A 13,545-nucleotide genomic window follows, 5' to 3' on the forward strand; every position below is an offset into this window, starting at 1 on the left:
CACTCAGGGATTCCCAATCTCTCTCAGTATCTGTCACAGCGATTGTATATCTCTCGTTCCTTCCCAATTTCTCTCAGTATCTGTCATAGTGACTGTAGATCTCTCAGTATTTCCCCATCTCTCTCAGTATCTGTCACAGTGATTATATTTATCTCACTGATTCCCAATCTCTCTCAGTAGCTGTCACACTGATAGTATCTCTCTCAGTCATTCCCAAACACTCTCCCTATTTGTCACAGTCATTATATTTCACTAAGTGATTCCAAAATTCTCTGTGTGTCTCACTGTGATTGTATATGCCATTGTGTTTCCCAACCTCTCTCAATATCTATCACAGTGATTGTAAATGTCTCAGTGGTTCCCAATCTCTCTCTGCATCTGTCACAGTTATTGTACATGTCTCAGTGACTCCCTATCTCTCTCATTATCTGTCACAGTGATGATATATGTCTCAGTGATTCCCATCTCTCTCAGTATCTGTCACACAGATAGTATATTTCTCAATGATTCCCAATCTCTGGCAGTATCAGTCACGGTGATTGCATATTTCTCAGGGATACCCAATCTCTCTCAGTATCTGTCACAATGATTGTATATCTCTCACTGATTCCCAATCTCTCTCAGTATCTGTCACAGTGATTGTATATCTCTCAGTGATACCCAATTTCTCTCAGTATATCTCACAGTGATTGTATATCTCTCATTGATTCCCAATCTCTCTCAGTATCTTTCACAATAATTGTATATATCTCAGTGATTCCCAATCTCTCGCAGTATCTGTCACAGTGATTCTACATCCCTCAGTGATTCCCAGTCTCTCTCAGTATCTGTCACAGTGTTTGTATATCACTAAGTGCTTCCCAATCTCTCTCAGTATCTGTCACAGTGATTGTATATATCTCTCTATCTCTCAATGATTCCGCATTTCTCTCAGTATCTGTCACAGTGATTGTATATCCCAGTGTGATTCCCAATCTCTCTCAGTATCTGTCGCAGCCATTGAACATTTCTCAATGATTCCCAATTTCTGTCTGTATCTGCCTTCAGTGATTGTATATCTCTCAGTGATTCCCAATCTCTGTCAGTATCTGTCAGAGTAATTGTATATCTCTCAGTGATTCCTAATCTCTCTCATTATCTGTCACAGTGATTCTACATCCCTCAGTGATTCCCAGTCTCTCTCAGTATCTGTCACAGTGTTTGTATATCACTAAGTGCTTCCCAATCTCTCTCAGTATCTGTCACAGTGATTGTATATATCTCAGTGATTCCCAATCTCTCTATGTATCTGTCACAATGATTGTATATATCTCTCTATCTCTCAATGATTCCGCATTTCTCTCAGTATCTGTCACAGTGATTGTATATCCCAGTGTGATTCCCAATCTCTCTCAATATCTGTCGCAGCCATTGAACATTTCTCAATGATTCCCAATTTCTGTCTGTATCTGCCTTCAGTGATTGTATATCTCTCAGTGATTCCCAATCTCTGTCAGTATCTGTCAGAGTAATTGTATATCTCTCAGTGATTCCTAATCTCTCTCATTATCTGTCACAGGGATTGTACATCTCTCAGTGGTTCCCAATCTCTCTCAGTATCTGTCACAGTAATTGTACATGTCTCCGTAATTCCCCATTTCTCTCAGTATCAGTCACAGAGATAGAATATTACTCAGTGATTCCGAATCTCTCTCAGTATCTGTCATGGTGATTGCATATCTCTCAGTGATTCCCAATCTTTCTCAGTATCTGTAACAATGATTGTATAACTCTCTGTGATTCCCAATCTATCTCAGTATCTGTCACTCTGTCTATGTATCTCTCAATAATTCCCACTCTCTCACTATCTGTCGCAGTGATTGTACATCTCTGTGATTCCCAATCTCTCTCAGTATCTGTCACAGTGATTGTATCTCCCTCATTGATTCCCAATCTTTCGCAGTATCAGTCATAGTGATTTTATATCTCTCAGTGATTCCCAATCTCTCTCAGTATCCGTCACAGTGATTGTATCGCTCTCAGTCATTCCCAATCTCCCTCCCTATTTGTCACAGTGATTGTATTTCACTAAGTAATTCCCAATTTCTCTCAGTATGTCTCACAGTGATTGTGTTTCACACTGTGTTTCCCAATCTCTCTCAATATCTGTCACAGTGATTGTATATCTCTCACTGATCCCCAGTCTCTCTCAATATCTGTCACAGTGATTGTATATCTCTTAGTGATTCCCAATCTCTCTCAGTATATGTCACAGTGATTGTATATCTTTCTGTATCTCTCAGTGATTCACAGTCTCCGCCTCCCACTGTGTTGCCGTAAATTAAATTGTGGCCGCTCCGAGTTTATTGGCGATCTCAGAATTCGGGCTTCTTCGTCTTTTCAGCTGTGAATGAAAGTTTGGCGGGTGAGTCTGAGCTGCACAGAAAAACCGATATCCAGCCGTGAGTCCGGGGCCGGGGCCTGGGCCTGGCGCCTGGAGCTGAGGTGAGTGCGGGGCCCTGCCGCTTGGAGCTTGTTTGAGAGCGGGGGCCTGGAGCTGGAGTGAGATCGGGAGCCTGGCGCCTGGAGCTTGGGTGTGAGCGGGGGCCTGACGCCTGGAGCTGGGGTGAGAGCGGGGGGCCTGGCGCCTGGAGCTGGGGTGAGAGCGGGGGCCCTGGCGCCTGGAGCTGGGGTGAGAGCGGGGGCCTGGCGCCTGGAGCTGCGGTGAGAGCGGGGGCCTGGCGCCTGGAGCTGGGGTGAGAGCGGGGGCCTGGCGCCTGGAGCTGGGGTGAGAGCGGGGGGCCTGGCGCCTGGAGCTGGGGTGAGAGTGGGGGCCTGGCGCCTGGAGCTGGGGTGAGAGCGGGGGCCTGGCGCCTGGAGCTGGATTGAGAGCGGGGGCCTGGCGCCTGGAGCTGGAGTGAGAGCGGGGCCCTGCCGCTTGGAGCTTGGGTGAGAGCGGGGGCCTGGCGCCTGGAGCTGGGGTGAGAGCGGGAGCCTGGCGCCTGGAGCTGGGGTGAGAGTGGGGGCCTGGAGCTGGGGTGAGAGCGGGAGCCTGGCGCCTGGAGCTGGATTGAGAGCGGGGGCCTGGCGCCTGGAGCTGGAGTGAGAGCGGGAGCCTGGCGCCTGGAGCTGGGGTGAGAGCGGGGGCCTGGCGCCTGGAGCTGGGGTGAGAGCGGGGGCCTGGCGCCTGGAGCTGGGGTGAGAGCGGGGGCCTGGCGCCTGGAGCTGGATTGAGAGCGGGGGCCTGGCGCCTGGAGCTGGAGTGAGAGCGGGAGCCTGGCGCCTGGAGCTGGAGTGAGAGCGGGAGCCTGGCGCCTGGAGCTGGGGTGAGAGCGGGGGCCTGGCGCCTGGAGCTGGGGTGAGAGCGGGAGCCTGGCGCCTGGAGCTGGGCTGAGAGCGGGGGCATGGCACCTGGAGCTGGGGTCAGAGCGGGGGCCTGGCGCCTGGAGCTGGGCTGAGAGTGGGGGCCTGGAGCTGGGGTGAGGACCCAGTCCGGGTTAGAGTCGGTCAGAGACGGTCCGAAGGATGGACGGGCTGGAGGGATATTAAAAGGTGTTGTTGACTCTACTCCCAAATCTTCCTGTTTTCCCCCAGTTATAGAGACTTTGTAAACATTTCTCATATTGAGCCATTACTTGTCAGAGCGTCGGGGCTAGTTTATTAGCACGCATTTGTAGATTTAATTTGGAGGACATTTTTTATTAACACATTAAGATATGTTTGGTTTTAACTCCCCCAAAAAGTCTATTAGTGTCTGTTAAACCATTAGTGAATCACTTTCAGAACTTCAACAGAACAGGAATTGGGGAAGAGTAGAGGGCATTTGAAAAGCAATTCTCCCACAAGCTGCAATACATCCAGCTTGAAGCTGGAAAGTTGTGTCGTGGGCAGCATTGGAAGTATCTTTAATGATGGGATTGGTTTGGACACAGTATTTCATGGTTGAAGTGTACAAAATGAAAGAAGACATGCCAGAAAGATCAGTAAACAGTTACGTTGCATTTGCCATTGTGCCACCAAATGTCTTGGCACACCTACCTGCCAATAATTAATGGCCTTCACACACTCCCTGACAGCAGCGGTCAGTTTCTGAGTGATGTCATTTGCTGCAAGGGCACCTACAGGAATGGTACCAACTATAGCTGTGACGAGCTTGCATCTTGGGTTTGTTGACGATAGGTGACACTTCTGTTCTATTGACAGAGTGCCAAAAAAGGCACCTCTTCTTGTACCCATCTTTTACAGCATAAGGGCTAGATACTGAGCCATTTGCCTTCAAACTATGGTTGCCAGCTGTGATTGAATGTATTCCTGGAAGTTTCAGCACATAATTTTCCCACATGCTGCACCCATTAGTTGGCCAACACATCCATTTTTGTGATGTACTAACTTCCTACACCAATTGGAAAGCAAAAAGACTCATTGCCCAATTGGATGATGCTTTACTGTCAGCCCAACAGCCTCCTTTTTCCCATTTTCAATATCTTTATGTCCAATAAAGAGAAATGTTCAAAGAAATTAACAAACAATTGTTTTTAATATCCTAATGATTTTTCTCCGGGGTTGCACACAGCAGTGACCTGGAAATTGATCTTAAGTTCCTGGAGACTCCAGGCCAATCCTGGAAGGTTGGTTATCCTACTTCAGACTCCATAACATATTGAGTTTCCTTTAATTTCATTTTTGCCAAGCACATGTTTTCTGCCTGTTTCCTTTTACTCTTGGCAAAGTTTGGCAGTTGATTGAAATGTCATTTAAGCCTTTCCAAAGGTTGTTTGATTTTTTTTGACCCCTCCAAGCAGCCACTTTAATTTTCCCCTCCAGAATGATTTGTTGATTTGTTCATTGGGTTAGCTCCTTGCACAAGGCCAAAGTTGCATTGGAAACTGTGAATAATTATGGAAATGAGATAACCCAGGAAAATTGTGTGCAATCAGTATACTATCTTTCAGTCTAGGATTTATCTATTTTTGATCAAGCAGCCATAAAACATATCTGATTTGTATATATCTTAACTTGCCAAACTAAGACCTTGGTGTTCTGATTTAGGACTTATCCATTAAAGAGCCAATGGTATTGATAAGGGATTATTCTAACTTGTAGGCTCGTGAAATTCAAACAGTACAAATCAGTGAGTAAGAAATTAAAGTACATCAGAAATTGGGTTGCTGAATTTTTGTGTTGGATTTCACACAGCCCATAGTTTAGACACCTCAAGGTTGAACAGATATTCTGAAATGTTGCTTCATTTACTTGCTGAGATACTTAAAAGCTTCTCACTGCAGATAAAGGAAGTGGGTAAAGTGTGTTATAGTGGGTATTGTATGTGGTCTATAGAAGCAATAGGTTTGTTACTGCTATTATACAGTGGGTGGAGCCAACTGAATTGAGCCCCCAATGTGTCAGATTGATATAAATATATTTTAGTTTGCAAAATGTAAACTTTTGTGCAAATACAAGTAGCTACACTTGTGATGGTGTCCAGCAAATTCATCAAGAAAAACCAATAGAGCAAACACCCTAACCTACTAAATGTCAATACAAAAGTAATTCACAGTACTTCATTGGTCTTGCAATGGTTCACCATGGATTCTTCAGAAAAGCGAATCTAAGTGCCTAGTGCAATTAAAGTAATTTCCAGGAAAGTCATACTTCAAGCAGTAAATTGCCATATTTCTCTATTATTGATGGGTTTGATTTCAGTCCTTTTGTACAGTGAAGCAATTTGTTGACCCTATGGTATGAATAAAAGTATGAAACCATTCATGGTAACATAGTTTTACTGTTCAACTGAGCTTTTTTATTTTAAAAAAATATTATTGTATTTTTTCCTTATTACATCTCTGTGAAATGCCGTAAGATGTTTTTCTATGTTAAATGCATTATATACCATAGATTGTGGGGTATAAGTTGGCCCAATGTATAAGACTACCCCATTTTTCCAGCTCCAAATATCGTGTTTATGCACATACTTGCCAAATGAGCTGATCCCCAAACCCCACCCCGGTGTCCCACATCAGCCATACTCACATTAGTAGTCAGCCTCAATTTTTCACCCCACAAATACTTACCTTATCACTGGGCACAAAGGATCGAGTGGGTGACATGGGCTATGTTGCAAAGATTCACAGAGCAGACCTTACATGGCAAACAAAGAAGAGAAATGAGTCTTCCAACAAAACAACAAGTATAAAGCTGTTTTCGAGCTAAAAATCATAACGTTTGCTAACTCATCAGATAACTGCTGCAGCAAGAGAATTCGGTGTTAGTGAAACACTGGGGTGAGAATGGAATCTGCCATGAAGGAGATGCCCAAAATCAAATGCGCTATGAGAACAGGGATGGGGCAGGAAAGCTATGGCATAGTGGTATTGTCGCTGGACTAGTAACCCAGCCACCAGGGTAGTGCTCTGGGGACTCGGGTTTGAAGCCAGCCAGGGCAAATGGTGGAATCTGAATTCAATAAAAATCTGGACTTACATATCTAATGATAATAAAACACTAGTGCCCTTTAGAGAAGGGAATCTGTCATCCTTATCTGGTCTAGCCTACATGTGACTCCAGACCCACAGCAATGTGGTCTTAAATAGCAAGCCACTCAATCACAAAAACGGAATGAACCGCTTGGCATCGAACTAGGCACCGGAGAGGCAATCTCAGCCATGTTGACCCTGCAAAGCCCTCCTTACTAACATCTGGGCTAGTGCCAAAATTGGGAGAGTCAAGCAACAGCTCGACGCATAATGCCTCAGACACCACCATCACCCACTAGCAGGACAGGCCCAGCAGAGAAGTGGCAGTACAGTGGTATACAGTCGGGAGTAAGTTGCCCTGGGACTCCTCAACATTGACTGCAGACCCCATGAAGTCTTATGGCATCAGACCAAACATGGGCAATGAAACCGCCTGCTGATTACCACGTACATCACTTGGAGGAAGGACTGAGGGTAGCAAGGGCTCAATGTACTCTGGGTGGGGGGACTTCGATGTCCACTACGCCATTACCAAGAGTGGCTCAGTAGTACCACTGCTGACCAAGCTGGTTGAGTTCTAAATGACATAGCTGCTAGACTGGTGGTGAGGGAACCAACAAGGGGGAAAAAGATTCTTGACCTCATCCTCACCAAGCTGCCTGCCGCAGATGCATCTGTCAATGACAGTATCGATAGGAGTGGCTATCGCACAGTCATTGTGGAGACAAAGTCCCGACTTCACGTTGAGGAGACCCTCCATTGTGTTGTGTGCTAAATGGGATAGATTTTGGACAGATGTAGCAACTCAAGACTGGGCATCCATGAGGTGCTGTGGGCCATCATCAGCAGCAGAATTGTAGCTCTTGAGGCAACTCAGGTTGGGGGGCACCAGCTCCCATAAGAGGGTTCAGGGCTTGGGGCCAATGTGGAATTCCATCTGAACAGGGGTACACTCAGACGGAAGACCACTGCGCACCTGCGCCACCTTGAGACCCAGTATGACGGCAGGGCCGAGCACGACTGTCCTAAGGTCTTGAATGGTATTGGCCGCAAGCCAGATGTCCATGGATGCACAATGCGCCAACTCCTGTGGTAGCATGCAGTTCACTCCGCTGCCACCCAGCACGTCCTCGATCCTGGTCACCCCGGCAGCCACAGCCTTCCTCTCCGCCAGCCACTGAAAAGGGCGGAGGGGTGGATTCCTGAGTTCTCTGACAATAGCTGCTATTCCTGACGGTGAAGAGTTGCATCGCAAGGTGACCATGTTTCAGATTTTGATTTGGTCCTGGTAAAAGACGGGCAACGCCTGCAAGGAGCCACGAAGACCCCTACAAACAGGAGCTGCATGTCATAATTCAGGCTGTGCACCTGGCGGAAGAAATACGTTGCCAGGGCACACCATCTTGGAGCGGGCTCAATGTAAAGGTATCGTGCAGGGCCTGAAGATGGAAGGTTGCCACCTGAGTGCGTAGGCACACCAGCGTCTGACCGCCTTCCCTAAGTGGGAGACTCAGAATCTCAGCAGCGACCCAGTGCAATCTTTTGTCCCAGAAGAAGTCGATGAGCATTCTCTGGATTTTTGTGACAAAGTCCGGGGGAGGGTCAAAGTGACCAGCCGGTACCACAACATGGCGGCAATCAGCTGGTTTATGACTGGTAAGACAGCACTCTGAGCAGTCCTGTCTAGTGCCGCAGACGAGTGTTGACATTGGTCTCCAGCTCCTGCCAGTTCACTGGCCAGGATTCCTCAGCAGGGCAGAGGTGGACCCCCAGGTAGAGGAGGCTGGTCCTGCTGCAGGTGAAAGGTCTGAGCTTCTCGGGTGGGTGGTCCACCTGCCACTAACTGACCAGGAGTCCAAAACACTTGTCCCAGTTGATCCTGGTAGACGACACGGCAGAGTAGTCCTAGGACTCACGTATCCCCACGTTGGTGAACATGAGCGCGTCATCAGCGTAAGCTGAGAGGACCACCCTGATGCCTGGCCCACGCAGAACCAATCCCAACAACCTCCTCCACAAGAGGCGCAGGAAAGGCTCCACACAGATAGAATACAATTGGCCAGGCAGGGGGCAGCCCTGACACGTTCCTCTCCCAAAACGAAGGGGCGCCATCAGGGACCTGTTAACCTTAACCAGACACTCTGTGACAGCGAACACAAGTTGGATCCGGCCGACGAAGTGTGTCCCGAACCCGAATGCTTGCAGAGTCCCAAATAAATATTTGTGATCCACCCAGTCAAATACCTTCTCCTGGTCAAGAGACAGGAAGGTGCTTGACAGGGGAAAGTGGATAATGCCCCGGACCAGATGGATGTTGTCAAAGATGGTGTGGCCTGGGACCATGTAGGACTGGTCCGGGTGGACCATGTGATCCAGCACGGTGCCAAGGCGAGAAAACTTTGTCCTAGCAAAGATCTTATCCGTGCTGAGGAGGGAAACCGTGTGCCAGCTCCTGAGGTGGCGGAAATCCCCCTTGTGGCACTGGGCTGTGATTGCCCTGCTGCCAAAGAGGGACATCTCATGGGTAGCGATCCTCTCCCCCAGGACCTCCTTGTAGTCGTTCCCTAGGATGTCCCAGAATGTCAGGCAGTCCAGCCTCGGGGATTTGCCCCTGAAGAGGTTGTCAAGGGCACCGGTCGGTCAGCTCTCCCAAACTTATAGTCAAACTTTCCGGCGCCCTCCAGGCCAACCTGCGGCAGGTTCCCCCTCAAAACTCTGAGCATCCCCGCTGGATGGATCCGAAGAGAACAAGAGAATAAGGAGCTGCTAATGGACCCCGTGCCTTTTTTCCAGTGAGTAGAAGGGGGAGCCGTGGTCCAGGTCCTGGAGGAACCGGATCCACGACCTCACATACGTGCCGCGGCATGCGACGAGTTGCAGGTCCCACAGTGCGCCCTTCTCTTTTGTACCACACGGCCGGCTCCACATTGGGCTGACAGAGACATGCCTCCAGGTCAAGCACCTCCTTCCCCAACTCCTCGACCCTGGATTTCTGCCTCCTTGTCAACCCCCACGCATACTCCTGACAGGACGCAGACGCAAGCTTTGTGCACATCGCACCATAGTCTCGAGGAGGGGAAGCCTCCCCGCTTCCTTCTCCAGCTGGCCCAGAAATGACAGAACGAGTCCAGGCACCGCTTGTCCTCCAGCAGTAGGTTGTTAAAGTGCCAGTAACTCTTTCTGAGTCAAACAATTAAACTAAATTAACAAAATGAGAGATAAAATAAACACAGCCCCTAAGTCAGGTCAGCTGTAAAACTAAAATCAAAGTTTTTAAAGACAACTTACAAACATCAAACCAAAATGTGATTAAAGGGGTCGATAAAACATCCCCGAGCCCACGGTGCCCACCGGGCACAGAAGGCCTTGAGGATGCCGGCAGACACCGTGTGCTCCCTCTCCAGGGACACCTGGCCGCGAACGTAACCGTGGAAGAGGGCCAAAAAGTCGGGTGGGACAACCCCCTTGATCGCCCGCTGCCTAGACCTGTTAATGGCCAACTTGGCCAGGCCCAGGAGCAGGTTCACATGGAGGTCCTCCTCCCTCCCGGCCCCCCTCCGTACCGGGTGTCCATAGATCAGCAGCGTGGGACTGAAGTGCAAACAAAACAGTAATAAAAGGTTTTTTAAGTAACTGAAAAGGGAGTGCAGCCTACAACACCCTATGTAAACGTGGTCCACGGACTCCACAAGACCACAAAATGGGCAGGTATCCTAGGCGTCCGGGAACCTACACATTCTGCGATTATAGGGAACTGCTGCATCCAGCACATCCCCAATTCTGGTCACCCCGGCAGCCACAGCCCTCCTCTCCGCTAGCTACTGAAAAATACGGAGGGGTGGATTCCTGAGCAGTGGCTCTCTGACGATAGCCGCTACTCCTGACGGGGGAGTGCTGCGTCATGAGGCAGCCATGTTCCAGACTCTGATCAGGTCCTGGTAAAAGACAGGCAATGCCTGCAAGGAGCCACTAAGGCCCCTCTGCTCTATAAATAGGGGCTGCACGTCATAATTTAGGTCGTGCACCTGATGGAAGAAATAGTCGTCAGGGCACACCATCTCAGAGGAGGCTCAACGTAAAGGTATCGTTGCAGGGCCTGAAGGCGGAAGGTCGCCACACTAGCGCCTGACCGCCCTCCCTAAGCAGGAGACTCAGAACCTCAGCAGCGACCCAGTGCAAACATTTGTCCCAGAAGAAGTCGATGAGCATTCTCTGGATTTTTGTGACCAAGTCCAGAGGAGGGGTCAAGTGTCCAGCTGGTACCACAACATGGCGGCCATCAGCTGATTTATGACCAGAGCTCGACCCCAGTAAGACAGCACTCGGAGCAGTCCTGTCCAGCACCGCAGGCGAGCGGTGACTTTCGTCTCCAGTTCCTGCCAGTTCGCCGGCCAGGATTCCTCAGCAGGTCAGAGATGGACCCCCAGGTAGAGGAGGCTGGTCCTGCTCTAGGTGAAAGGCCTGAGCTCCTCGGGTAGGGGATCCATCTGCCACTGACCAACCAGGAGTCCAGAACATTTATCCCAGTTGATCCAGGCAGAAGATGCGGCAGAGTAGACCTCCTGGCACTTGCATATCATCCGCAGGTCAGCCGGGTCGGTGAACATGAGGAGCACGTCATCGGTGTAAGCTGAAAGGATCACCCCGAGGCCCGGCCCGTGCAGAACCAATCCCGACAACCTCCTCCACGAGGTGCAGGAAAGACTCCACGCAAATAGAATATAATTGGCCAGACAGGGGCCAGCCCTGATGTACCCCTCTCCCAAAGCGAAGGGGCGCCATCAGGGACCCGTTAACCTTCACTAGACACTCTGCGGCACTGTACAGAAGTCGGATCCAGGCGACAAAATGCATCCCGAACCCAAATGCTCGCAGAGTTCCAAATAAATATTTGTGATCCACCCTGTCGAACGCCTACTCCTGATCAAGGGACAGGAAGGCGCTCGACAGACCAGCCCTCTGGGAATAATGAATAATGTCCCGGACCAGATGGATATTATCAAATATGGTGCGGTCCGGGATGGTGTAAGACTGGTCAGGGTGGATCATGTGGTCCAGCATGGTGCCAGGCCGAGAAGACATGGGTCTGGCAAAGATTTTATAATCCGTGCTGAGGCGGGAGACCGGGTGCCAGTTTTTAAGAAGGTGGAGATCCCCCTTCTTAGGCAGCAGGGCAATCACCGCCCTGCACCACGAGAGGGGCATCTCCCCAGTTGCAGTACTCTGCTCCAGGGCCCCGCGATGTCACTCCCCAGGACATCCCAGAATGCCCTGAAGAACTCCACGGTCAACCCGTCCAGCCCCGGGGCGTTGCCCCTGGAGATGCTGTCCAAGGCGCTGGTCACCTCTCCCAGACTTATAGGAGTCAGGCTTTCCGGCGCTCTCCGGGCCGACCTGCAGCAGGTCCTTCCACAAAACTCTGCAAGCATCCTCGCTGGACAGATCCGGAGAGAACAGGGCAGTGTAATAGTCTTGGGCGATGGCCCTGATACCCTCCGGATCCGAGACAAGGGATCCATCGTCGGCCAGCAGCGTAAGGAGCTGCTGACGGACCCCGTGCCTTTTTTCCAACGAGTAGAAGAAGGGGGAGCCGCGGTCCAGGTCCCAGAGGAACTGGATCCACAATCTCACGTACCCACCGCAGGACCCGACCAGTTGCAGGTCCTGCAGCGTGCCCTTCTTCTCATCGTACACCAACCGCAGGGCCGGGTCCACATCGGGCTGACGATGACATGCCTCCAGGTCAAGCACCTTCTTCTCCAACTCCTCGACCCTGGATTTCCGCCTCTTTGTCGAGCCCCTTGGGTACCCCTGACAGAAAACGCGAACGTGAGTCTTGCCCATGTCCCACCAGAGCCCCAAGGAGGGGAAGCCTCCCCGCTTCCTTCTCCAGCTGGCCCAGAAATGACGGAACGAGTCCAGGGACCGCTCATCCTCCAGCAGCAGGTTGTTAAAGTGCCAGTACGCGGACCCCGTCTGAGCGCAGAATGGAACAAGTTCCGCCCACACCAGACTGTGGTCCATACACGGCACCTGCCGCACAGAAGCCGACGGAACACAGGATATGAACGCCTTGGAAACGTAAAGGCGGTCGAGTCTTGACACTCCACCTCCAGGTGACACAAAACCAAAAACGCTGGAATCAAGATGGAGATGTCGCCAAACGTCCACCAAGTCGAAGGACCCGACCAGGTCCCTCAACTTACTCACACCTAGCGAGCACTGCTGGGCACTGTAACAGCCCCTGGTCCCGAGGGTAAAGAATTGTACTCAAACACAATCTATAACCTCATGGTCTGGCATATCTCCCACTGTACCATTACCATCAAACCAGGGGATCAACCCTGGTTCGATGAATAGTGCAGGAGGGCATGCCAAGAGCAGCACCAGGCATACCTAAAAATGAGGTGTCAACATGGTGAAGCTATGACATAGGACTACTTACGTGCAGCATAAGCACAAAAGTGATAGACAAGTCTAAGCAATCCCACAACCAACGGATCACATCTAAGCTCTGCAGTCCTGCCACATTCAGTTGTTAATGGTGGTGGACAATTAAACAACTCACTGGAGGAAGAGTCTCCACAAATTTCCCCATCCTCAATGATGGAGGAGCCCAGCACATCAGTGCAAAAGATAATGCTGAAGCATTTGCCAGAGGTGCCGAGTGGATGATCCATTTTGGCCTCCTCCAGAGGTCCCCAGCATCACAGACCCCAGTCTTCAGCCAATTCGATTCACTCCACGTGATATCAAGAAACAGCTGAAAGCACTGGATACTGCAAAGGCAATGGGCCTGACAATATTCCGACATTAGTACCAAAGACTTATGCTCCAGAACTTGCCGCACCCCTAACTAAGCTGTTCCAGTACAGCTACAACACTGGCATCTACCCGGCTGTGTGGAAAATTGTGTACACACAAAGCAGGACAAATCCAACCCGGCTAATTACTGCCCCATTCATTCTCAATCATCAGTAAAGAAATGGAAGGGGTCATCAACAGTGCTATCAAATGGCACTTGCTTAGCAATGACCTGTTCACTGATGCCCAGTTTGGGTTCCTCCAGGGCCACTCAGCACCTGACATCATT

At 50.1% G+C, this 13,545-nt stretch overlaps 1 protein-coding gene across 4 annotated transcripts in view; it reads left to right on the forward strand.

Moving 5' to 3' along the window:
* The first annotated feature begins 2,238 nt into the window (after positions 1–2,238).
* mtif3 (mitochondrial translational initiation factor 3) overlaps positions 2,239–13,545 on the forward strand; it is a 42,092-nt gene continuing 30,785 nt past the window's right edge. Inside the window, exon 1 of one of the 4 annotated variants that reach the window (XM_041199762.1) lies at positions 2,239–2,484. In XM_041199762.1, the coding sequence (XP_041055696.1) occupies positions 2,390–2,484 (95 nt within the window). In that variant the 5' untranslated portion in view covers positions 2,239–2,389. The remainder of the gene's footprint in view (positions 2,485–13,545) is intronic. The other 3 variants (XM_041199765.1, XM_041199763.1, XM_041199764.1) reach the window with 3 other exon arrangements.

The sequence above is a fragment of the Carcharodon carcharias genome, chromosome 11 (genome assembly GCF_017639515.1).
Source record: "Carcharodon carcharias isolate sCarCar2 chromosome 11, sCarCar2.pri, whole genome shotgun sequence".
Taxonomy (NCBI): Eukaryota; Metazoa; Chordata; class Chondrichthyes; order Lamniformes; family Lamnidae; genus Carcharodon; species Carcharodon carcharias.